Source organism: Oncorhynchus gorbuscha, linkage group LG01 (assembly GCF_021184085.1).
Source record: "Oncorhynchus gorbuscha isolate QuinsamMale2020 ecotype Even-year linkage group LG01, OgorEven_v1.0, whole genome shotgun sequence".
Classification (NCBI taxonomy): domain Eukaryota; kingdom Metazoa; phylum Chordata; class Actinopteri; order Salmoniformes; family Salmonidae; genus Oncorhynchus; species Oncorhynchus gorbuscha.
The window spans coordinates 19,330,626-19,357,962 of record NC_060173.1 but is presented as its reverse complement, the minus strand read 5'-3'; the positions used below and the strand labels follow the sequence as shown (position 1 = coordinate 19,357,962).

At 42.0% G+C, this 27,337-nt stretch overlaps 1 protein-coding gene across 2 annotated transcripts in view; it reads right to left on the bottom strand.

The window, feature by feature from the left end:
- tead1a (TEA domain family member 1a) overlaps positions 1–27,337 on the bottom strand; it is a 112,839-nt gene that overhangs the window by 5,987 nt on the left and 79,515 nt on the right. Inside the window, exons 4-11 of one of the 2 annotated variants that reach the window (XM_046347213.1) lie at positions 22,735–22,799; positions 21,605–21,667; positions 20,855–20,866; positions 15,035–15,160; positions 14,894–14,940; positions 14,300–14,361; positions 10,636–10,751; positions 6,079–6,252 (exon numbers count right to left, since the gene is read on the bottom strand). In XM_046347213.1, the coding sequence (XP_046203169.1) occupies positions 6,079–6,252; positions 10,636–10,751; positions 14,300–14,361; positions 14,894–14,940; positions 15,035–15,160; positions 20,855–20,866; positions 21,605–21,667; positions 22,735–22,799 (665 nt within the window). The remainder of the gene's footprint in view (positions 1–6,078; positions 6,253–10,635; positions 10,752–14,299; positions 14,362–14,893; positions 14,941–15,034; positions 15,161–20,854; positions 20,867–21,604; positions 21,668–22,734; positions 22,800–27,337) is intronic. The other variant, XM_046347223.1, reaches the window with a different exon arrangement.

Genomic DNA, 27,337 nt, shown 5'->3' with positions numbered 1-27,337 from the left:
ACCCAGTACTAAATTGTTTCAAACCTTGCTTACAGGTATACAATCACATATACTAAATGACCTGTTTATTAGGTACAGTCATCATGTTTTAGTCAAATATTATATCCGGTTTGGCTTCTTGCGGTCAATTTGCAGTCCACTTGAGTGGACGGCCCCCTGACCATCCACTCAGGCAAAAAGAAATCGGCCTGTGGCTGAATTTAGTTGATGATCCATGATCAATGTATCCATGATGTTGCTCTTGCTGCGGGCGATTCCCTGATCCACCTCTACGCAGACGACACCATTCTGTATACTTCTGGCCCGTCCTTGGACACTGTGTTATCTAACCTCCAAACGAGCTTCAATGCCATACAACACTCCTTCCATGGCCTCCAACTGCTCTTAAACGCTAGTAAAACCAAATGCATGCTTTTCAACCGTTCGCTGCCTGCACCCGCACGCCCGACTAGCATCACCACCCTGGATGGTTCCGACCTAGAATATGTGGACATCTATAAGTACCTAGGTGTCTGGCTAGACTGTGAACTCTCCTTCCAGACTCATATCAAACATCTCCAATCTAAAATCAAATCTAGAGTTGGCTTTCTATTCCGCAACAAAGCCTCCTTCACTCACGCCGCCAAACTTACCCTAGTAAAACTGACTATCCTACCGATCCTCCACTTCGGCGATGTCATCTACAAAATAGCTTCCAACACTCTACTCAGCAAACTGGATGCAGTTTATCACAGTGCCATCCGTTTTGTTACTAAAGCACCTTATACCACCCACCACTGCGACCTGTATGCTCTAGTCGGCTGGCCCTCGCTACATATTCGTCGCCAGACCCACTGGCTCCAGGTCATCTACAAGTCCATGCTAGGTAAAGCTCCGCCTTATCTCAGTTCACTGGTCACGATGGCAACACCCACCCGTAGCACGCGCTCCAGCAGGTGTATCTCACTGATCATCCCTAAAGCCAACACCTCATTTGGCCGCCTTTCGTTCCAGTTCTCTGCTGCCTGTGACTGGAACGAATTGCAAAAATCGCTGAAGTTGGAGACTTTTATCTCCCTCACCAACTTCAAACATCTGCTATCTGAGCAGCTAACCGATCGCTGCAGCTGTACATAGTCTATCGGTAAATAGCCACCCAATTTTACCTACCTCTTCCCCATACTGTTTATATTTATTTACTTTTCTGCTCTTTTGCACACCAATATCTCTACCTGTACATGACCATCTGATCATTTATCACTCCAGTGTTAATCTGCAAAATTGTAATTATTCGCCTACCTCCTCATGCCTTTTGCACACAATGTATATAGACTCTCTTTTTTTCTACTGTGTTATTGACTTGTTAATTGTTTACTCCATGTGTAACTCTGTGTTGTTGTCTGTTCACACTGCTATGCTTTATCTTGGCCAGGTCGCAGTTGCAAATGAGAACTTGTTCTCAACTAGCCTACCTGGTTAAATAAAGGTGTTCTCAACTAGCCTACCTGGTTAAATAAAGGTGTTCTCAACTAGCCTACCTGGTTAAATAAAGGTGTTCTCAACTAGCCTACCTGGTTAAATAAAGGTGTTCTCAACTAGCCCACCTGGTTAAATAAAGGTGTTCTCAACTAGCCCACCTGGTTAAATAAAGGTGTTCTCAACTAGCCCACCTGGTTAAATAAAGGTGTTCTCAACTAGCCTACCTGGTTAAATAAAGGTGAAATAAAAACATAAATAAATAAGGCAGCGAGGCCCTCTAGTGACTCATGGCAATACTTGCAACCATATTATTTGGCATGTGTGTATCCTGAGAATGAGTGGAGTAGCCATCTACCAGTAAAGCACTGCTGTCCAATAATCTTTTGAGACCAAAAGAGGCTTTAGGAATATCGAATGGCACAGGATGTACTGTATCTTTAGAAATAGCCTGATAAGAGTCTATGTAATAAGAGTCCTCTGAAGAGGAAGGCCTGTCAAGAAAAGAGAGAACCATAATTTGTACAAAGAAATACATATCTCCTTCATTAAGTCAGCGTGTTATCAAGGCCTGTAATGATGAGAGGAGGGCTATTGTTTAGAGGGTGGGTGTCCATGTTTGATATTCAGATGCAGTGGCTCTTCACTAATGTCTGAAGAGAGACTCATCCTCTTGTTTGTGTTTTACATTTGAATTGTATTAATGTGCACGTCAATTAATATGGTCCCGTTTGAAAACATATCAGTTGACTGTAGATTTTGAAAATATGTTCGAGTTGAACAAAATAAAGGGATTTTATTGTGTATCTTAAATAGAGAACCAGCATGCATGTAACAAACAGAAGGAAACAGAGGTAAGGATTAAATTCTTTGTAGTTCTAACATGTTAATGTTGCTTCTGAAACCAAATATTTTGGCCAATAGACTCTATAGGATGTAATAGTGAATAAAGCTGTGGAGAATGGCACCAGTTGGTATTTGCGCTTAGAGAGAGAGAAACTCCATTGGTGGGGAGCTGCTGCAATCTCCTTAGTTTGCCCCAATCTCTCACACCTGTCAGGAGGTAGACAGGTGTTCAAACAAAGCCACAATGCTACCACATAAGCCCCTAGGGATGTATTGTTGGGAAGGGCCCGTAAGTAAGCATTTCACTGTTAGTCTACACCTGTTGTTTACGAAGCATGTGACAAATAAAATTTGATTTGATATGACACGCATACATACGCACACACATTCAAACACCTACCCATATGCTTGGTTTCACTCATGATGCATACATACCTTCAGAAATGATTCATACCCCTTGACTTATTTCACATTTTATTGTGCTACAGCTTGAATACAAAATGAATTAAATATAAAATGTCACCCATTCAAACAGAATACCCCATAATGACAAAGTGAAAACATGTTTTTAGAAATGTCTGCAAATGTATTTAAAATTAAATCTAGAAATATCTAATTTACATAAGTATTCACACCCCTGAGTCAATACTTTGTAGAAGCACCTTTGGCAGGGATTACAACTGTGAGTCTTTCTGGGTAAATCTCTAAGAGCTTCCACACCTGGAGTTTGCAACATTTGCTCATTATTATTTATAAAGCTCTGTCAAATTGGTTGTTGATCATTGCTAGACAATCATTTTCAGGTATTTTCAAGCAGATTTAAGAAAAAACTAACTTGGCCACTCAGGAACATTAACTGTCTTCTTCGTAATTCATTCCAGTGTAGATTTGGACTTGTGTTTGAGATTATTGTCCTGCTGAAAGGTGAATTAATCTCCCAATGTCTGGTGGAAAGCAGACAAACAGGTTTTCCTCTCAAATTTTGCCTGTGCTTAGCTCCATTCTGTTTTTTATCCTGAATTACAACCCAGTCCTTAACAATTACAAGCATACCCATAGCATGATGTAGCCAACACTGTGCTTGAAAATATGGAGAGTGGTACTTACTAATGTGTTGTATTGGATTTGGCCCAAACATAACTTCTATTCAGGACAAAAGTAACTTATTTTGCAGTATTACTTTAGTGTTTTGCAGGATTACTTTAGTGCCTTGTTGCAAACAGGATGCATGTTTTGGAATAAGCTTCCATCTTTTCACTCTGTCATTTAGGTTAGTATTGTGGCTTAACTACAATGATGTTGATCCATTCTCAGTTTTCTACTATCACAGCCATTAAACTCTGTAACTGTTTTAAAGTCACCATTGGCCTCGTGGTGAAATCCCTGCACGGTTTCCTTTGTCTCCGGCACCTGAGTTAGGAAGGACATCTATCTTTGTAGTGACTGAGTGTATTGATACACCATCCATAGTGTAATTAATAACTTCACTGGGATATTCAGTGTCTGCTTTTTTATACCCATATATCAATATGTGACCTTTGCGAGGCATTGGAAATCCTACCTGGTCTTTGTGGTTGAGGGACCCTACAGATACTTGTAAGTGTGCGGTACAGCGATGAGGTAGACATTAAAAAATCATGTTAAACACTATTATTGCACACAGTCCATGAAAATGCATACTCCTGAACTTATTTAGGCTTACCATAACAAAGGGGTTGAATACCAATTTACTCAAAAGCTGAAATGTCTTATTTTTAATATATTTCTACAAATTTCAAGAAACATAATTCCACAATTCCACTATTATGGGGTATTTTGTGTAGGCCAATGACAAAAAACAATAAAATAATTTTATCAATTTTAAATTGTAAAACAACAACATTTGGAAAAAGTCAAGCAGTGTGAATCTTTTCTGAAGGCACTGTACTTGTAAACTCAGCAACAAAAAACATCCCTTTTTCAGGACCCTGTCTTATTTCGTAAAAATCCAAATAACTTCCCATATCTTCATTGTAAAGGGTTTAAACACTGTTTCCCATGCTTGTTCAATGATCCATAAACAATTAATGAACATGCACTTGTGGGAAGGTCGTTAAGACACGGTCCGCAATTAAGGTCACAGTTATGGAAACTTAGGACACTAAAGAGGCATTTCTACTGACTCTGAAAAACACCAGAAGATGCCCAGGGTCCCTGCTCATCTGCTTGAACGTGCCTTAGGCATGCTGCAAGGAGGCATGAGGACTGCAGATGTGGCCAGGGCAATACATTGCAATGTCCATACTGTGAGACGCCTAAGACAGCGCTACAGGGAGACAGGACAGACAGCTGATCGTCCTCGCAGTGGCAGATCACATGTAACAACACCTGCACAGGATCAGTACATCCGAACATCACACCCGCGGGACAGGTACAGGATGGCAGCAACAACTACAGAGTTACACCAGGAATGCACAATCTCTCCATCAGTGCTCAGACTGTCGGCAATAGGCTGAGAGAGGCTGGACGGAGGGCTTGTAGGCCTGTTGTAAGGCAGGTCCTCACCAGACATCACCGGCAACAACGTCGCCTATGGGCACAAACATACCGTCGCTGGACCAGACAGGACTGGCAAAAAGTGTTCTTCACTGACGAGTCTCACCGGCGGTGATGGCCGGATTCACGTTTATCATTGAAGGAATGAGCATTACACCGAGGCCTGTACTCTGGAGCGGGATCGATTTCGAGGTGGAGGTTCCGTCATGGTTTGGTGCAGTGTGTCACAGCATCATCGTACTGAGCTTGTTGTCATTGCAGGCAATCTCAACACTGTGCTTTACAGGGAAGACATCCTCCTCCCTCATGTGGTCCCTTCCTGCAGGCTCATCCTGACATGACCCTCCAGCATGACAATGCCACCAGCCATACTGCTTGTTCTGTGCGTGATTTCCTGCAAGACAGGAATGTCAGTGTTCTGCCATGGCCAGGGAAGAGCCCGGATCTCAATCCCATTGAGCACGTCTGGGACCTGTTGGATCGGAGACGTGGCTAGGGCCATTCCCCGCAGAAATGTCCGGGAACTTGTAGGTGCCTTGGTGGAAGAGTGGGGTAACATCTCACAGCAAGAACTGACACATCTAGTGCAGTCCATGAGGAGGAGATGCACTGCAGTACTTTTTCTTTTTTAAATCAAACCTTTTTTAACTTGGCACGGCAGTTAAGAACAAATTCTTATTTACAATGACGGAATAGGAACAGTGGGTTAACTGCCTTGTTCAGGGGCCGAACGACAGATTTTTACCTTGTCAGCTCGGGGATTCGATCTAGCAACCTTTCGGGTTATTGGCCCAACACTCTAACCAGACTATCAACCACTAGGCTACCTGCAGCTGGTGGCCACAACAGATACTGACTGTTACTTTTGATTTTGACTCCGCCCCCCTTTGTTCAGGGACACATTATTCAATTTCTGTTAGTCACATGTCTGTGGAACTTGTTCAGTTCATGTCTCAGTTGTTGAATCTTGTTATGTTCATATAAATATTTACACATGTTAGGTTTGCTGAAAATAAACGCAGTTGACAGTGAGAGGATGTTTCTTTTTTTCTGAGTTTATGTATCATTAATGTTGTTTGTTTAGATGTCAATCATGTGTGTATTGTGAAGCCAAATTGTGTGGACAATTCAAGACACACAAGTGTGGATTTTATTCAAGACACACAAGTTATAGAGCAGCAAACTAGACAATGCACCTTTTACAACCATTCACAGTTAATGACCTTGTGCCATGAGACTCACCCAGAACTTGACCAGGAAGAAGGAGTTGTGAGGGCCCTTTCCAAAGAGCTCCTTCAGTCCTCCCTTCTTCTCTGGGAACTTGTCGTAGATCTGACGGATGTCCACAGCCTCCAGTAGGGCATCGCTGTACGAGTAGTTGGTCTGTCCAATGCTCACAAACAGGTGTTTGTTGTACTGATGAGAGAGAGAAAGCAGCCGGTTTAGATAGATTACTTCTATTAGCATTATTTTAGTACTTCTCCATTACCCTAAGAGTTGGTTCCCCAGACACAGATTAAGCCTGGTCCTGGACTAAAAATAGTTTTCAATAGATGATCTCCATTGAGAATGATTTTTAGTTCAGGACTAGAGTTAATCTACATCTGGGAAGCTGGCTCTAAAAAATCTTAACCTCTTGACAAGGTCACTAGTATTGTATTGTCATAACAAATGTATTAATATATATATCTTTGATGTCACATAGCTTGATACGTTTTAAGTTATAAAGCCCTTTTACAAAAAGTCCTAACATCATTACTAAACTTTAGACATTCATCCACACCCAGTCTCAGGGATGGCTAACCCTGGTAATTCCTTTGGTTCGCATAGCCTATTACCGACTTTTGGTCGACCAAAAGTTGTCTGTTCTTTTGACAAATCAATTGCTCCATTTTTAAATGTGTATTTTTCCATATATAGACACACCCAATGTGTTTTAATGAAATCAACTATGTGCATTGATGCTTCAAGCTTACGGTTTGATGCCTCAAGCGGTGCCAGAGATCTAGATAACCAGAAGAAAAAACCTGACCCAATTATTCTCCTTCTGCTCCTGCTGGTGTAACAGTATAACTTTAGACCGTCCCCTCGCCCATACCCGGGCGCGAACCAGGGACCCTCTGCACACATTAACAACAGTCACCCGCCAAGCATCGTTACCCATCGCTCCACAAAAGCCGCGGTCCTTGCAGAGCAAGGGGAACTACTACTTCAAGGTCTCAGAGCAAGTGACGTCACTGATTGAAACGCTATTTAGCGCGCACCACCGCTAACTAAGCTAGCCGTTTCACATCCGTTACACTGGCTTTCGCAGATTCTGCCATTACTCTCTTGAAGTTGCCGGTAATAGGCTATACGAGGAGTCAGCAACCTTTCTCATGTGGAATGGCAATTTATCTTACCATTTCTAACGATCTTTGCGTGCCAGTTTCGTAAAACAGTTTCTCAAAATCATTGTCATGTGGTTAATCAAAATTTTATCCAAATCTTCTTGCGCTTCACGGAGCGGTGCATAGCTGTTTTCAAGGAAGTACGTTTGTGTTAATACAAGATGTACCACCCCCACCTACCATCAACCAATCATGTTAATGCGGAGCTATACAGACTCATCCGCATTGTTACAAAATTTGGGAGGTGCATGGCTATGTGGCACAGAGCTCAAAATTTGGCCTCTGCATGACCTCTCAATTGCATCACACCCTCAATATGGAGCATCCGACCAGCTTTTACTCTAGGCCTCCACAATGGATTAGTTCACTGAGATGGGCGCAAATATAAACAGTGGGGCAAAAAAAGTATTTAGTCAGCTACCAATTGTGCAAGTTCTCCCACTTAAAAAGATGAGAGAGGCCTGTCATTTTCTTTGTAGATACACTTCAACTATGACAGACAAAATTAGAAGAAAAAAATCCAGAAAATCACATTGTAGGATTTTTACATTACATTTACATTTAAGTCATTTAGCAGACACTCTTTTTATTTGCAAATTATGTGTGTATATATATTTGTAACTGCTCGACTAAAACAATCTTGGTCGGCTAACAGCCTAACGAACAAACAAACAATCAACCAGTCAATTCATTGAGGTCAGTCCAAATTCAGCTTGTTTTTTTTTGCAACTTATTTGTTGAACAATCTTTGATGTTTTGTTGCCTCTAGGCCAATTCAGAATGATAACATTTTTACTGATGGTCTTTGTTTTTCTTTCTTTCTTTCTGCTTACATTTTGTATTTTGATTGTATGTATTTTCTGTAATTAACGTAATTCAGGGCTCATTTGTAAAAGAGACCTTGGTCTCAGTATGACTCCCTGATAAAAATTGAAGTGAAATTATTTTACTTCATTGTAACATTGCCCAGACATACAGTGCCTTCGGAAAGTATTCAGACCCCTTGACCTTTTCCACATTTTGTTACGTTACAGCCCCTTACGCTAAAATAGATTAAATCGTTTTTCACACTCAATCTATACACACACAATAACCCATGATGACAAAGAACATTAAAAAAAAATATATATATATATAACATTCACATAAGTATTCAGATCCTTTACTCAGTACTTTGTTGAAGCACCTTCGGGCAGCAAAAACAGCATTGAGTCTTCTTGGGTATGACTTTACACTTGGGGGATTTATTTGGGAGTTTCTCCCATTCTTCTCTACAGATCCTCTCAAGCTCTGTCAGGTTGGATGGGGTGCGTCTTTGCACAGCTATTGTCAGGTCTCTCCAGAGATGTTCGATTCAAGTCCGTGCTCTGGCTGGGCCACTCAAGGATATTCAGAGACTTATCCTGAAGCTACTCCTGTGTTGTCTTGGCTGTGTGCTTAGGGTCATTGTCCTGTTGGAAGCTGAACCTTCACCCCAGTCTGAGGTCTGGAGCAGGTCTTCATCAAGGAACTCTGTACTTTTCTCTCGAACCTGACTAATCTCAGAGTCCCTGCCACTGAAAAACATCACCACAGCATGATGCTGCCACCACAATGCTTCACCGTAGGGATTGTGGCAGGTTTCTTCCAGACATGACGCTTGGAATTCAGGCCAAAGAGTTCAATCTTGGATTCATCAGACCAGAGAATCTTGTTTCTCATAGTCTGAGAGTCTTTAGGTAGGTGCCTTCTGGCAAACTCATGTGCCTTTTATTGAGGAGTTGCTTCAATCTGGCCACTCTACCATAAAGGCCTGATTGGTGGAGTGCTGCAGAGATGTTTGTCTTTCTGGAAGGTTCTCCCATCTCCACAGAGTAGCTCTGTCAGAGTGACCATCAGGTTCTTGGTTACCTCCCTGACCAAGATTCTTCTCCTCCGATTGCTCAGTTTGGCTAGGCGGCCGGCTCTAGGAAGAGTCTTGGTGGTTCCAAACTTCTTCCATTTAAGAATGATGGAGGCCACTGTGTTCTTGGGGATCTTCAATGCTGCAGAAATGTTTTGGTACCCTTCCCCAGATCTGTGCCTCGACACAATCCTGTCTCTGAGCTCTACGGACAATTCCTTCGACCTCATGGCTTGTTTTTGCTCTGACATGCACTGTCTACTGTGGGACCTTATATAGACAGGTGTATGTCTTTCCAAATCATGTCCAATCAATTGAATTTACCACAGGTGGACTCCAATCAAGTTATAGAAACATCAAGGATGATCAATGGAAACAGGATGCACCTGAGCTCAAATTCGAGCCTCAATACAAAGGGTCTGAACACTTATGTAAATAAGGTATTTCTGTTTTTAATTTTAAATAAATTTGGTTTTCGCTTCGTTGTTATGGGTTATTGTTTACAGATTGCTCAGTATTTAAAATGTTTAAAAAAAATCCATTTTAGAATAAGGCTGTAACGTAAAAAATGTGGAAAAGGTCAAGGGGTCTGAATACTTTCCGAAGGCACTGTAGCAGCATAAACACTGGTCTAGGATAGCTCACTAACCCAAGATAAATGTCAACACAAGTAAAAACGCAACAGCTAACAAATAGTGACAAAATGACAAACTGGATATACAGTTAACTGCCAAAATAAAGAAAACACTTGAGTAAATGAGGGATACAAAGTATATTGTAAGCAGCTGCTTCCATACAGGTATGGTTCCTGAGTTAATTAAGCATTTAACATCCTATCATGCTTAGGTTAGGGTCCTGTATAAAAATACACAGTTGGCCATTATTTTGGCTACCATGGCTAGAAGAGATCTGTTATTTTGGCTACCATGGCTAGAAGAAATCTGTTATTTTGGCTACCATGGCTAGAAGAGATCTGTTATTTTGACTACCATGGCTAGAAGAGATCTGTTATTTTGGCTACCATGGCTATAAGATATCTGTTATTTTGAAAGAGGGGTCTTAAAGGAGCATAGGGGGTTTAAAAAGTGTGTGTACACTTATGGGAGATTCTGGTGCGGCGCCTGAGACAACGTTTTCCACCACCATCAATGATGGAAATTCTTGTGGAAGAATGGTGTAGCATCCCTTCAAAAGTGTTTCAGACACTTGTAGACTCTATGCCAAGGCACAGTGAAGCTTTCTGGCTCGTGTCCCAACGCCCTATTAAGATACTTTATGTTGGTGTTTCCTTTATTTTGGCACTTACCTATATGTTCCAGAGTCACTTTGGTATTTGGAGGGATTCTGCTTTGCTTGTTTTGTCTGAGAGAGTGTGTGAAGACATACACCAGTTTGAGGAAGTATGGTTGACCTCAGGAAACAGCATTAGTTTGGTCTGGTTTGGGATGCTGTCTGAGAAACAAGCACGGGTTTACCCAGGTGTGTTTTTCTGTGTGTTGGAAGGAAGACAGTAGGGCATGTACTCACAGTGTCAGGGTCTCTCTGCTGCTCCAGGAAGGCAGAGAACTCCACCAGTCTGAGTATGGTGGTCCCGATGGAGCGTCCCTGCCAGGCTGGGGCTGTAGCCGTGGGGGGCTCGTACGCTGGGGGATTACACACAACACTGTCACCTCACTATCCACCGTTTACTGGCACTAGGCAATCCAAGATGGCGTAGCAGTGCAGACGTGTTTTGTCATTGTCCCGTGTAAAAAAAACACAAAAAAATCTGTAAATATTTCAATATAATACATTTATTTTTCAATTTTTAAATTAAATATACCTTCCGGCAACCCGCCTCACCCAATGTGATACAGATCTGCTATTTTTAGACCTTATAGCTAGAAATTCCATCAGAAGCTAGCCATCAGATGCTAACTAGCTAATTATCTACTAGCTATTTAGTCATTGTTAGCCACTGCTAGCGGCCTTTACCTTTAGCTCAGACACTAGCCGCTTTTAGCCTGGATAATACCCACAAGTCTGCACAGCGCGATATCAACCCTGAGCATATCGGACTACTTTTCTCCACTACATCACCAGATTCCTGCCGTAAGCTCTGGACCATTACTCCAGATCATCGCAGATAGCAAGCTGCTACTGAGTGGCACAGCCCCGAAGCTGCCGTAGTAATTCTGTCTGATGTGCCCTCAACCGACCCTAGTCGGACGTCGGTGAAGACGCTTCTGCTAGCCCCGGCCTGCTAACTTTATGAACGCCATGTCCCCCGCTTGCTAGTGTAGTAATGACTACCTAACGGCTTCCCTGTTTCATCTATTGCTGTTCACTGGACCCTATGATCAGCTGGCTACATAACTGATGCCTGCTGGACTGTTCATTAATCACAGTATTCCATTTTTGTTTATCTGTCGGCCCCAGCCTCATTGCATCCATTATGGGTCCACGGTCAAACGACCACCTCTTCACTGTCAAACGCTCCCTAAAAACACTCCTGCAAGCAGGCCTTTCTAAACAACCTGGCCCGGGTATCCTGGAAGGATATTGACCTCATCTCGTCAGTAGTAATTTCCTCAGCATCTTAAATAAGCATGCCCCTTTCAAAAAATGTAGAACTAAGAACAGATATAGCCCTTGGTTCACTCCAGACCTGACTGCCCTCGACCAGCACAAAAACATTTTGTGGCGTACTGCATTAGCATCGAATAGTCCCCGCGATATGAAACTTTTCAGGGAAGTCAGGAACCAATACAGACAGTCAGTTAGGAAAGCAAAGGCTAGCTTTTTCAAACATAAATTTGCATTCTGTAGCTCTAACTCCTAAAAGTTCTGGGACACTGTCAAGTCCATGGAGAATAGTGCACCTCCTCCCAACTGCACACTGCACTGAGGCTAGGAAACACTGTCACCACCGATAAATCCACGATAATCGAGAATTTCAAGAAGCATTTCTCTATGGCTGGCCATGCTTTCCTCCTGGCTACCCCAACCCTGACCAGCAGCGCCGTGCACCCCGCAGCTACTTGTCCAAGCCTCCCCAGCTGCTCCTTCACCCAAATCCAGACAGCAGATGTTCTGAAAGAGCTGCAAAACCTGTACCCCTATAAATCAGCTGGGCTAGATAATCTGGGCCCTCTATTTCTAAGATTGTCCTCAGCCATTGTTGCAACCCCTATTACTAGTCTGTTCAACTTCTCTTTCATATCATCTGAGATTCCTAAAGATTGGAAAGCTGTCGCAGTCATCCCCCTCTTCAAAGGTGGAGACACTCTAGACCCAAACTGTTACAGACCTATATCCATCCTGCCCTGCCTTTCTAAAGTCTTCGAAAGCCAAGTAAAGAAATAGATCACTGACCATTTCCACCCTACCGTACCTTCTTCGCTGTGCAATCCGGTTTCCGAGCTTGTCACGGGTGCACCTCAGCCACGCTGAAGGTACTAAACAATATCATAACCGCCATCGATAAAAGACAGTACTGTGCAGCCGTCTTCATCGACCTGGCCAAGGCTTTCGACTCTGTCATTCACCACATCCTCATCGGCAGACTCGATAGCCTTGGTTTCCCAAATGATTGCCTCACCTGGTTCACCAAAAACTTCTCAGATAGAGTTCAGTGTGTCAAATCGGAGGGCCTGTTGTCCGGACCTCTGGCAGTCTCTATGGGGGTACTACAGGGTTCAATTCTCAGTCAGACTCTTTTCTCTGTATATATCAATTATGTCGCTCTTGCTGCTGGTGATTCTTTGATCCACCTCTACGCAGATGACACCATTCTGTATACATCTGGCCCTTCTTTGGACACTGTATTAACAAACCTCCAAACGATGCCATACAACACTCCTTCCGTGGCCTCCAACTGCTCTTAAACGCTAGTAAAACTAAATGCATGCTCTTCAACCGATGGCTGCCTGCACCCGCCCGCCCGACTAGCATCACTACTCTGGACGGTTCTGACTTATATGTGGACAACTACAAATACCTTGGTGTCTGGCTAGACTGTAAACTCTCCTTCCAGACTCCTATTAAGCATCTCCAATTCAAAATGAAATATAGAATCAGCTTCCCATGTCGCAACAAAGCCTCCATCACTCACGCTGCCAAACATACCCTCGTAAAACGGACTATCCTACCGATCCTCGACTTTGGCGATGTCATTTACAAAATAGCCTTCAACACTCTACTCAGCAAATTGGATGCAGTCTATCACAGTGCCATCCGTTTTGTCACCAAAGCCCCATATACCACCACTGCGACCTGGATGCTCTCGTCAGCTGGCCCTCGCTACATATTCATCGCCAGACCCACTGGCTCCGGGTCATCTAGAAGTCTTTGCTAGGTAAAGCTCCGCCTTATCATTTATCATTCATCATTTAAGTCATTTAGCAGACGCTCTTATCCAGAGCGACTTACAAATCTTATCTCAGCTCACTGATCACCTTAACAACACCTACCCGTAGCACGTGCTCCAGCAGGTATATCTCACTGGTCATCCCCAAAGCCAACACCTCTTTGGCCGCGTTTCCTTCCAGTTCTCTGCTGCCAATGACTGGAACGAATTGCAAAATTCGCTGAAGTTGGAGACTTATATCTCCCTCACTAACTTTAAGCATCAGCTATCTGAGCAGCTTACCGATCACTGCAGCTGTACACAGCTCATCTGTAAATAGCCCATCCAACTACCTAACTCATCTCCATATTGTTTTTATTTACTTTTGTGCTCTTTTGCACACCAATATTTCTATTTGCACATCATCATCTGCATATCTATCACTCCAGTTTTAATTAGCTAAATTCTAATTACTTCGCTACTATTGGCCTATGTATTGCCTTACCTCCTTACTCCATTTGCACACACTGTATATAGATTTTTTTCTATTGTGTTATTGACTGTACGTTTGTTTATCCCATGTGTAACTCTGTGTTCTTGTTTTTAGTCACACTGCTTTGCTTTATCTTGGCCAGGTCACATTTGTAAATGAGAACTTGTTCTCAATTGGCCTACCTGGTTAAATACACTCACTAACATGATACCCATTAGCTATATCACTAGTAGCATTAGCCATGTAGCAGTATTAATGCCCTGGATGCCATTGTAGGTGCCAATAGGTGCCATTTTGTTTGAGCGTTGGCCTCAGATAAAGTGAAATGAGCTGATAGAAATAAGGTGGATTGGGTAAAAGGGCACCCTCACCTGAGATGGTGGTTGTTACAGCTGTCTGGCTGGGGTAGGCCTGCTGGGAAAATGGCTTAATGCTGAAGATAAAAAGACAGAATTAGGAAGTTGACCTGGTTATTGTAATAATACAAAAAATTAACTAGGTAGATAAGTTATAAAATCGAGCTAACAAATTAGTTAAGTTATTACTTCATCATCGTATATTATCAATAACAAGACAGACACTTTATTTTATTTACTTTCCTGCTCTTTTGCACACCAGTATCTCTACTTGCACATCATCATCTGCTCATTTATCACTCCAGTGTTAATCTACTAAATTGTAACTATTCGCTCCTATGGCCTATTTATTGCCTATCCCCTCGTGCCTTTTGCACACACTGTATATATACTTTATTTTTTCTACTGTGTCATTGATTTGTTTATTGTGTTATTGGCTTGTTTATTTTTTACTCCATGTGTAACTCTGTGTTGTTGTCTGTGTAACACTGCTTTGCTTTATCTTGGCCAGGTCGCAGTTGCAAATGAGAACTTGTTCTCAAGTAGCCTAACTGGTTAAATAAAGGTGAAAAAAATAATAATAATAAAAGACACATTAGGACGACTTACTCTTGTGATGATCCAGGCTGGCCAGTGGATATCATACCCTGCCAAAACTAGGGAAGAGTAAATTAATGGACAATCAGGACAGCACAATGCACATCAAGTTAATTGTTATGAAATATGTGGGTTTAGTGAGGGGTGTCTTACTCCTGTCGCCCCAGGGAAGGTGGGTCTTGGGAGGCCCAGCTTGTTGTGGATGGCAGTGGCAGAGACGATCTGAGCCGAGGACATGGAGGCCATACTCTGCAGTGCCTTGTCTTTCACACTCTGGTCCTTCAGTAGAACACAACACAATGACTCAGAGTGGTGGGACAAAGAACAAGCAACAACAGCCAAACAAACACACACACCCACACACATATAGACAACCTCACACACACACAAGGCCGTCTATTTGCCTGAAAAATATGTGCTTTTAAGAGTACAGAATTCTATTGCTCTTCATTTTTCTCTGAGCCTGAATAAAAACACAGAATAAAAACACAGAACACCCATTGTGTTGTTATTGAGTCTTGAATGGAATACTTAACCATTTAAATGTGTTTATCTTCTAAGGGCAGAGCTTGTCTTGTATGAAAAAACAGTACATTACCCAAACAGATTGTCACAAGTGGTGCAACTAAGGGCTGGATTTAATCCGTATTGCGGAAGATCCGAGTTAAAATTCGAAGGTAATTTCTGATTGAGCTGTCATTGGCAGCGTTTACTGCAGTCTCCTTTAACGTTGTAACATTGCCTTTAAATTCCAATCGAGCTATAACACGGATACAGATTGATTCCAGCCCTAAGTGATTGAAAGAATCCCACAACCAAGGACATCAGGGCAAGATTCTAGTGTATGCTGAACATTGGAAAGAAAGCACTCCGGTGCTTGAGTTCTCTGTAGAGAAGTGGCATCTGTGGACATTTTATAAGTCGTACATTTTAATCAAATTTATGAAAATCATACAGTATCAGTAAAAGGTGTTGGCATACAGTTGAAGTCGGAAGTTTACATACACTTGTTTTTCAACCACTCCACAAATCTCTTGATAACTTCCTGGTGACGGGGCAGTATTTTCACGTCCGGATGAAATGCATGCCCAAATTCAACTGCCTGCTACTCATCCCCAGAAGATAAGATGTGCATATCATTAGTAGATGTGGATAGAAAACACTCTGAAGTTTCTAAAACTGTTTGAATCATGTCTGTGAGTATAACAGGACTTATGTAGCAGGCGAAACCCCGAGGACAAACTATTCAGATTTTTATTTTGAGGTCACTCTCTTTTCAATGATGTTTCATTGGGAATCCAGATTTCTAAGGGACCTTCTTGCAGTTCCTATCGCTTCCACTGGATATCACCAGTCTTTAGAAATTGGTTGAGGTTTTTCCTTTGTGTAAAGAAGTAGCCCTGTTCAAAACAAGGGTCACTTCAAGTGTACTGTCAGATAGAGGCGCGTGCCCAGAAAGGTAGCGTCAGTTTGTTTTCTTCCTGTATTGAACACAGATCATCCCGCCTTCAATTTGATCAATTATTTACTTTAAAAAATACCTAAAGTTGTATTACAAAAGTAGTTTGAAATGTTTTGGCAAAGTTTACAGGTAACTTTTGAGATATTTTGTAGTCAAGTTGCGCACGTTGGAACCGGTGTTTTTCTGGATCAAATGTGCCAACTAAATGGATATTTTGGATATATATCGACGGAAGTAATAGAACAAAGGGACCATTTGTGATGTTTATGGGATATATTGGAGTGCCAACAAAAGAAGCTCGTCAAAGGTAAGGCATGATTTATATTTTTATTTCTGCGTTATGTGTCGCGCCTGCAGGGTTGAAATATGTTTTCCCTCTTTGTTTACGGAGGTGCTACCCTCAGATAATAGCATTGTTTGCTTTCGCCGAAAAGCCTTTTTGAAATCTGACATGTTGGCTGGATTCACAACACGTGTAGCTTTAATTTGGTTTCTTACATGTGTGATTTCATGAAGGTTTGATTTTTATAGTAATTTATTTGAATTTGGCGCTCTGCATTTTCACTGGCTTTTGGCCAGGTATCCCAGAGAGGTTAAACTATAGTTTGGCAAGTCGGTTAGGACATCTACTTTGTGCATGACACAAATAATTTTTCCAACAATTGTTTACAGACAGATGATTTCACTTATAATTCACAGTGGGTCAGAAGTTTCCATACAGTAAGTTGACTGTGCCTTTAAACAGCTTGGAAAATTCCAAGATGTCATGGCTTTAGAAGCTTCTGATAGGCTAATTGACATCATTTGAGTCCATTGGAGGTGTACCTGTGGATGTATTTCAAGGCCTACCTTCAAACTCAGTGCTTCTTTGCTTGACATCATGGTAAAATCCAAAAAAAAAATTGTAGACCTCCACAAGTCTGGTTCATCCTTGGGAGCAATTTCCAAATGCCTTAAGGTACCACGTTCACCTGTACAAACAATGGTACGCAAGGACTACGCAGCCGGCATACCGCTCAGGAAGGAGACGCGTTCTGTGTCCTAGAGATGAACGTACTTTGGTGGAAAAAGTGCAAATCAATCTCAGAACAACAGCAAAGGACCTTGTGAAGATGCTGGAGGAAACAGGTACAAAAGTATCTATATCCACAGTAAAACGATATATATATTGAAGCAACTTCTCAAGACATCAGTCAGGAAGTTAAAGCTTGGTCGCAAATGTGTCTTCCAAATGGACTATGACTGCAAGCATACTTCCAATGTTGTGGCAAAATGGCTTAAGGACAACAAAGTCAAGGTATTGAAGTGGCCATCACAAAGCGCTGACCTCAATCCCAAAGAAAATTTGTGGGCAGAACTGAAAAAGTGTGTGCGAGCAAGGAGGCTTCCAACCTGATTCAGTTACACCAGCTCTGTCAGGAGGAATGGGAGGGGAGGAATTCACCCTACTTATTGTGGGAAGCTTGTGGAAGGCTATCCAAAACTTTTGATCCAAGTTAAACCATTTAAAGACAATGCTACCAAAATCTAAATGAGTGTATGTAAACTTCTGACCCACTGGGAATGTGATGAAAGAAATAAAAGCTGAAATAAATCACTCTCTACTATTATTCTGACATTTCACATTTTTTAAATAAAGTGGTGATCCTAACTGACCTAAGACAGGGAATTTGTACTATGATTAAATGTCAGTAATTGTGAAAAGTTTAAATGTATTTGGCTAAGGTGTATGTGAACTTCCGACTTCAACTGTACCTACTCATTCAAGGGTTTTTCTTTATTTTTACTATTTTCTACATTGTATAATGATAGTGAAGACATCAAACCTATGAAATATGGAATCAGGTAGTAACCGAGAAAGTGATAAACAAATCAAAATAGATTTTAGATTCTTCAAACTAGCCACCCTTTGCTTTGATGACAGCTTTGCACACTCTTGGCATTCTCTCAACCAGCTTCATGAGGAATGCTTTTCCAACAATCTTGAAGGAGTTCCCACATATACTGAGCACTTGATGGATGCTTTTCCTTCACTCTGAGGTCAGGTGATTGTGGAGGCCAGGTCATCTGATGCAGCACTCCATCACTCTCCTTGGCCAAATAGCCCCTAAACGGCCTGGAGGTGTGTTACCGGTCATTGTCCCGTTAAAAAACAAATGATAGTCCCACTAAGCTCAATCCAGATGGGATGGCGTAATCGCTGCAGAATGTTGTGGTAGCCATGCTGGTTAAGAGTGCCTTGATTTCTAAATAAATCACAAAAAGTGTCACCAGCAAAGCACCCCCACACCATCACATCTCCTCCTCCATGATTCACAGTGGTAACCACACATGCGGAGATCATCCGTTCACCTACTCTGGGTCTCACAAAGACATGGCAGTTGTAATCAAAAATCTCAAATTTGGACTCATCAGAACAAAGGACAGATTTCCACTGATCTAATGTCCATTGCTCATGTTTCTTGGCCCAAGCGAGCCTCTTTTTATTATTGGTGTTCTTTAGTAGTGGTTTCTTTGCAGCAATTCGATCATAAAGGCCTGATTCACACAGTCTTCTCTGAACAGCCAATGTTGAGATGTGTCTGTTACTTGAACTCTGAAGCATTTATTTGGGCTGCAATCTGAGGTGCAGTTAACTCTAATGAACTTATCCTCTGCAGCAGAGGTAACTCTGGGTCTTCCTTTCCTGTGGCGGTCCTCATGAGAGCCAGTTTCATCATAGTGCTTGATGTTTTTTGTGATGACGCTTGAAGAAACTTTCAAAGTTCTTTAAATGTTCCGTACTGACTGACCTTTATGTCTTAATGTAATGATGGACTGTCGTTTCTCTTTGCTTATTTGAGATGTTTTTGCCATAATATGGACTTTCATATGGACTCTTTTATCAAATAGGGCTATCTTCTGTATACCACCCCTACCTTGTCACAACACAACTGATTAGCTCAAATGCATTATGCATTATTCCACAAATAATCTTCTTGCGACTAGCAATCCCGTATCCGGGAGCATAATCATAGCCTCAAGTGCCTTACCATAACGCAACTTTTCCTATTCATGGAAATCGCAAATTAAATGAAATAAATATATTCAAACACAAGCTTAGCCTTTTGTTAACAACACTGTCATCTCAGATTTTCAAAATATGCGTTACAGCCAACGCTAGACAAGCATTTGTGGAAGTTTATCGTGGCATAATGCTATGCTAGGCTCTGCTGGCAGCAGGCAACATTTTCATGAAAATAAGAAAAGCAACCAAATTAAATCATTTACCTTTGAAGAGCTTCAGATGCTTTCACCCAGGAGACTCCCAGTTAGATAGCAAATGTTCCTTTTTGTAGGCGAAGAAAAAGGTCCCGCTTGTTCATCCTGCTTGGCTGAGAAATCGACCGAAAAATACTTCAACTATAACGGCAAACTTTTTTCAAAATTTGCTCCATAATATCGACAGAAACACGGCAAACGTTGTTAAGGATCCATCCTCAAGGTGTTTTTAACATATGTATTCGATAATATATCCGTCGAGGCAGTTGGTTTCTCATAAGAAGCGATTGGAAAAATGGCTACCTCAGTATTTTACGCAAGATTTTCTCCAGGAGACACCATGTGACCACTCGCCCTATATGGTCCCTTACAGCCATTCTCCAATGGAAATGCCTAAAAAGATGTCACAATGCTATAGACACCTTGGGGAAAACGTGGAAAACGTAAGCTCACTCCTAGCTCCTTCACAGCCATATAAGGAGTCATTGGCATGAGGCGGTTTCAAAACATTGGGCACTTCCTGATTGGATTTTTATCTGGGTTTCGCCTGTAACATCAGTTCTGTGGCACTCACAGTTTTGGAAACGTCAGAGTGTTTTCTTTCCAAAGCTGTCAATTATATGCATAGTCGAGCATCTTTTCGTGACAAAATATCTTGTTTAAAACGGGAACGTTTTTCATCCAAAAATTAAAATAGCGCCCCCTATATCCAAGGTACACCTGTTAGATTAAATGCATTCCAGGTGACTACCTCATGAAACTGGTTGAGAGAATGCCAAGAGAGTGCAAAGTTGTCATCACGGAAAAGGGTGGCTACTTTGAAGAATCTTGTTTTCCACTTTTTTGGTTACAACATGATTCCATATGTGTTATTTCATAGTTTTGATGTATTCACTATTATTCTACAATGTAGAAAATAGTGAAAATAAAGAAAAACCCTTGAATGAGTAGGTGTGTCCAAACTTTTGACTGGTATTGTATGCGTGGGTTAATGGACTGCCTCACTTCCATTTGAATGAAAGAAGCCTTTTGGAGAAGATGAGCATGCTGGCAATGACGACGCACTGAGATGGAGTGTACGCAGTAGCTGCTGGTGATAGATACACACAGGACATACATTACACAGTACATAGGCCTTCCGCAGCAGAACACAACACTATGGATCTAAGAGCAGGGACACCTTCACATCAAGCTATACAGACAGGCCTGAAGCACAGCCAACAGTACAGTATATTGAGGGTGGTACTTACCATACATGTGACCTAAATGCAAAGAGATGAGAGTGGTTATATTCTTACAGGCCACTTATCACCTGTATACTTCGCTATTTGGACAAGACTAACTAGTGCCTGTATTACAACATAGGATGATGATAATGTTCCGATAGTTAGAGATGAAATGGGAGGTATTGATAGTGGTATGTAAAGCATGACCTTGCAAACATAGGCCATGCAAGCCGAACCTGCATGAACAGCTTCCGTGTTAAACGATAATAAGGTCATAACTTCTGGTTGACTGCTAGCTCATCTACTGTACAATCAACAGCGAACACGTCTTGGTAGTACGCTGCCTGAATTTGCTGTCAGTGGCTTGCTATCTTAACATCATGCACTGTGAATGTTGTGCAATCTATTTTCGTGATCAAAATTTATATAACAAAAAAATATATATATTTCAGTATTTTCTTGAAAGTTGACGGAAGAGATCTGCATTGTACAACACTGTTTAATGAAATATTATGAAACTGAACATACAATTAAATCCTTGATCAGTGACAGAGTGAAGAACCATCACATTGCAAAGACATTTCAGTTCCGCTATTCTTTTGTTAGTTACAGGAAGCAATAAGAAACAGAGCACAACACGGGGAAGTCTGGGACTAGCCCATCGAATGCTGAACAGGAATATCAGATGTGAGGAATCTTAGATGCATCCCACCTGTCACCAAGGCAACAGAAACAGGAAGCTACACAAACAGTGCAGTAGGCAGTAGCTCTTACCTTTAGCTTGGTGTGAAACTCCCGAGATTTCCGTCTGGCAAGAACTTGAATGTGACTGGAGACCTGTTGGGAGAGAGACAAGGGAACAGACTGTTACCATGGAGATGAAAAGAAAGCGGGCCTAACCCCGCCACTGGGGACACACACTCCTCCCTTGACAACTGCTGCCAGCGCCCTGTATCCCTCCACCTTTCTCTCTGGCTAAGATGCAACAGTGAAAAAACACCTGTGGTCTTTTGACATCAAGTGCTATGCATCATGCAAAAACATTCTTTAATAGGAGACCTGTTTTGATTCAATGCATAGCCACACAGCTCAAAGTGTCTGAGTTCGGCCTGTGGTGTCAGATAACCTGCATTCCAGCACCCTCTAAGGGCTGCACAGAAAATGGCAATGTGTGTACATCAGGGAATGGACAGTGAGTGAATATACCTCAGGGATTGGACAGTGAGTGAGTATGTACATCAGGGATTGGACAGTGAGGGACTACTTCAGGGATTGGACAGTGAGTGAGTATGTACATCAGGGATTGGACAGTGAGTGAGTATGTACATCAGGGATTGGACAGTGAGTGAGTATGTACTTCAGGGATTGGACAGTGAGTGAGTATGTACTTCAGGGATTGGACAGTGAGTGAGTATGTACATCAGGGATTGGACAGTGAGTGGTTCAGGTTTCATTACACAGTGCACAGCATATCTGAGTCAGTGTTTCCCCTATATTCATTTCTCAGCGACGTGCAGCTATTGCTAAATCGTTGCCACCATGCCAGAAAATGTGATAAATGTTTTAAGTAATACTAATTATATATATATGGAGAGAGAGAGAGAGAGAGAGAGAGAGAGAGAGAGAGAGAGAGAGAGAGAGAGAGAGAGAGAGAGAGAGAGAGAGAGAGAGAGAGAGTGAAAAAAATAGGGTGGGTAAAACATTTTCAGTGTAAACTGAAATGTGTAGAATTGCAGGAAATTAGTTTTAAAATGGCAACATTTTGTCTCTGTGGCCAAGAGGAGGGACTCTGATATTTTGAGTTTGGAGACCATGCCATTGGCCACGTCCATACCACTCCCCTCCTTGCCACAAAAAAAGAAAAAAAAAGTGAAAACTCATATGGGAAAGGCAGTCCCTCTTACCTGCTTTCTTGTCCTTGTCTTTCCCGTTCTTAGTTTGATGTATCTTGCTATCAATTCATTGCGACCTGAGGGAAGAAACAAAGCACTAAGACAGCAGTCTGGGTGTGTAGGTAATGGCCCCCTGACTTTTGTGTCCACTCTAATATAATAATATATGCCATTTAGCAGACGCTTTTATCCAAAGCGACTTACAGTCATGTGTGCATACATTCTACGTATGGGTGGTCCCGGGGATCGAACCCACTACCCTGGCGTTACAAGCGCCATGCTCTATACCAACTGAGCTACAGAAGGACCACTAGACCACTAGACAGGTGGGTATATGTGGAGGGGGCCTGGTGGGGGAGACTAACCCTAACCCTCATTCACTTGGAGAGGACCATTGTGTTAAGGCCACACGGACAGGCGGACAACATGTGACCTCGGCCGAACAAACAGCATCTGGGGGATTTAGTGGTGTGACCCTACTCCCAGCAGGCCCGCACTGTAATCTCCCACCGCCCATGCTGGGGCCTCCCTACTCTCAATCGTGTACACATAACATGACAATATGGGCATTCATGCAGACGCCCAATCCCCAGATCAAAGGCCGCAAAACGGCCAGCTGTAAGCATGCTTACTGCTGAATAATTCATTCTTTTCACTAGCTTGCAAACACGCTCAGCAGGACTTGGCAGGCACGCTAAACAAGAGAGAGGGAGAGCGAGGGTTAAGGAAAGAGTGAGAGAGGGAGGGAGAGAGCGAGAGGGATGGAGGGAGGGAAGGAGAAAGAGAGAGAGAGAAGATTAAAGACCCTCAACCTAACAGACGAAACCAAGAAAATCCCTCCCCCATGATACTCATATGAGTTGAGTAAGCTAATCTTTATTTTCAAAACTAGACAAAAAGATTGCACTCCCAGAAGAGTGCCAAGACAGAGAAGGTTCTGCACTGATGGACATTATTATAGTCAAACGTTTCAGAGGTAACACTGCTCTATTTCACTCCGCTTTTTTCTGAAACCTTGTTCAAAATCTGGTCCATCACAAATCCCTGCTGTGCTTGTTTTCTCTGTAAAACCAGCCAATTAATGTCATTACTGCATGTGAAACATATATTCAAATGAGTTTTCTCTGAAAACACTTAGAAATAAAAGAAAATGCCTTGCAAATCCTTCAAGCAAATATCAACTAGACAATATATCCTTTCATGATCCCTCAAAAGCAGGAAAAATGGTGGGGAACATATTACTAGCCGTTTTAGACCAGAATACAATGGACGTCTACAGGTAGTACTGTAGAGGTGTGACGTTTAAACATCTAAACGAATTTGGAAAAAAATTTGAAAAAACATTTTGAAAAAATCCCTAACTGAAAACGTTTTATTACATTAAAATCACAGTGCCGTCATCACAAGACTACCGCTAACAGATTGGTCCCGATCATCATCATCATAGAGGCAAAACAATGTTTTTAACAAAAACTGTGGTGGCGCTGATGGAGAAATTGTACAATGTACAAAGTGCAAGCTCGCAAACACCATACGTGGCATTAACAACAGAATGTTGGATGTCGATGAACATGCCATACATCACTGTGTAGTAGGATTTCATCTTCAATCAGAGGCACACAACAGAGAACCTAAAACGCTGTCTGGATGATATACGATTAAGACTATCCTACCTACCGGAAATTAAAAACTGTAATATCTTTTTATGTTTCACCGAGTCATGGCTAAACGACGACACAGATAATATAGAGCTGGCTGGCTTCTCTGTGCATCAGCAGAACAGAGCAGCTGTCAATAACTGCTGGTGCGCGAAGTCTAATATTAAAGAAGTCTCGAGGTATTGCTCGCTTGAGATAGAATACCTCATGATAAGCTGTAGGCCACACGAGCCGTCTATTTAGCACCACAAACCGATGATTGGCACTAAGACCGCACTCAACGAGCTGTATAAGGCCATAAGCAAACGAGAAAATGCTCATCCAAAAGTAGCGCTCCTAGTGGCCGAAGACTTTAATGCAGGCAAACTTAAATCTGTTATACCTAATTTCTACCAGCATGTCACATGTACAACTAGAGGGAAAAAAACTCCACACACAGAGACGCGTACAAAGCTCTCCCTCGTCCTCCATATGGCAAATCTGACCATAATATCCTCCTGATTCCTGCTTACAAGCAAAAACTAAAACAGGAAGTACCAGTGACTCGCTCAATACGAAAGTTGTCAGATGGCGCAGATTAGAGGTCGACGATTAATCGGAATGGTCGATTAATTAGGGCCGATTTCAAGTTTTCATAACAATCGGAAATCGGTATTTATGGGCGCAGATTATTTTGTAAATATATTTTTTTACACCTTGATGTAATCTTTATTTAACTAGGCAAGTCAGTTAAGAACACATTCTTATTTTCAATGACGGCCTAGGAACGGTGGGTTAACTGCCTAGTTCAGGGGCAGAACGACAGATTTTCACCTTATCAGCTCGGGGGATGCAATCTTGTAACCTTACAGTTAACTAGTCCAATGCAATAACGACCTGCCTCTCTCTCGTTGCACTCCACAAGGAGACTGCCTGTTACGCAAATGCAGTAAGCCAAGGTAAGTTGCCAGCTAGCATTAAACTTATCTTATAAAAAACAATCAATCATAATCACGAGTTAACTACACATGGTTGATGAAATTACTAGATATTATCTAGCGTGTCCTGTGTTGCATATAATCTGACTAAGCATACAAGTATCTAAGTATCTGACTGAGCGGTGGTAGGCAGAAGCAGGCGCGTAAACATTCATTCAAACAGCACTTTCGTGCGTTTTGCCAGCAGCTCTTCGTTGCGTGTCAAGCATTGTGCTGTTTATGACTTCAAACCTATCAACTCCCGAGACGAGGCTGGTGTGACCGAAGTGAAATGGCTGACTAGTTAGCGTGCGCTAATAGCGTTTCAAACTTCACTCGCTCTGAGCCTTGGGTGGTTGTTTCCCTTGCTCTGCATGGGTAACGCTGCTTTAATGTGGTGGCTGTTGTCATTGTGTTACTGGTTAAAAGCCCGGGGAGGAGCGAGGAGAGGGACGGAAGCTATACTGTTACACTGGCAATACTACAGTGCCTATAAGAACATCCAATAGTCAAAGGTTAATGAAATACAAATGGTATAGAGGGAAATAGTCCTATAATAACTAAAACCTAAAACTTCTTACCTGGGAATACTGAAGACTCATGTTAAAAGGAACCACCAGCTTTCATATGTTCTCATGTTCTGAGCAAGGAACTGAAACGTTAGCTTTCTTACATAGCACATATTGCACTTCTACGTTCTTCTCCAACACTTTGTTTTTGCATTATTTAAACCAAATTGAACATGTTTCATTATCTGCTTGAGGCTAAATTTATGTTATTGATGTATTATAATAAGCTAAAATAAGTGTTAATTCAGTATTGTTGTAATTGTCATTATTACAAATACTTTTTATTTGTATTTTTTTTAAATCGCCGATTAATCGGCATCGGCTTTTTTGGTGCTCCAATAATTGGTATCGGCGTTGAAAAATCATAATCGGTCGAGCTCTAGCGCGGATGCTACGCTACAGGACTGTTTTGCTAACACAGACTCGAATATGTTCCGGGATTCACCCAATGGCATTGAGGAGTATATCACCTCAGACATTGGCTTCATCAATAAGTGGATCGACGACGTCGTCCCCACCGTGACTGTACGTACATATCCCAACCAGAAGCCATGGATTACAGACAACATTCGCACCGAGCTAAGGATAGAGCTGCCGTTTTCAAGGAGCGGGACACTAATCCAGATGCTTACAAGAAATCCTGCTATATCCTCAGACAAACCATCAAACAGGCAAGCGTCAATACAGGACTAAGATTGAATCCTACTACACTGGCTCTGACTCTTGTTGGATGTGGCAAGGCTTGAAAACTATTACAGACTACAAAGGCCGTGAGCTGCCCAGTGACGCAAGCCTGCCAGACGAGCAAAATGTATTTTATGCTCGCTTCGAGGCAAGCAACACTGAAGTATGCATGTGATCATGCTCCCCGTAGCCGATGTGAACAATACCTTTAACTTCTTTGGGACTGGGGGGCAGTATTGAGTAATTGGATAAAAAGGTGCCCAGAGTAAACTGCCTGAGTAGCTAGAATATGCATATAATTAGTACATTTTGTTAGAAAACACTCGGAAGTTTCTAAAACTGTTTGAATGTTGTCTGTGAGTATAACAGAACTTATATGGCAGGCAAAAACCTGAGAATAAATCCAACCAGGAAGTGGAAAATCTGAGGTTTGTAGTTTTTCAAGGCATTGCCTATCGAATATATACAGTGTCTATGGGGTCATATTGCACTTCCTAAGGCTTCCACTAGATGTCAACAGTCTTTAGAACCTTGTTTCAGGCTTCTACTGTGAAGGAGGAGAGAATGAGAGCTGTTTCAACCAGAGGTCTGGCAGAGTTCCATGAGCTGATGAAGCGTGCCCCTGTGAGAGTTAGCTGCGTTCCATTGCATTTCTAAAGACAAAGGAATTCTCCGGTTGGAACATTATTGAAGATTTATGATAAAAACATTCGAAAGATTGATTCTATACATCGTTTGACATGTTTCT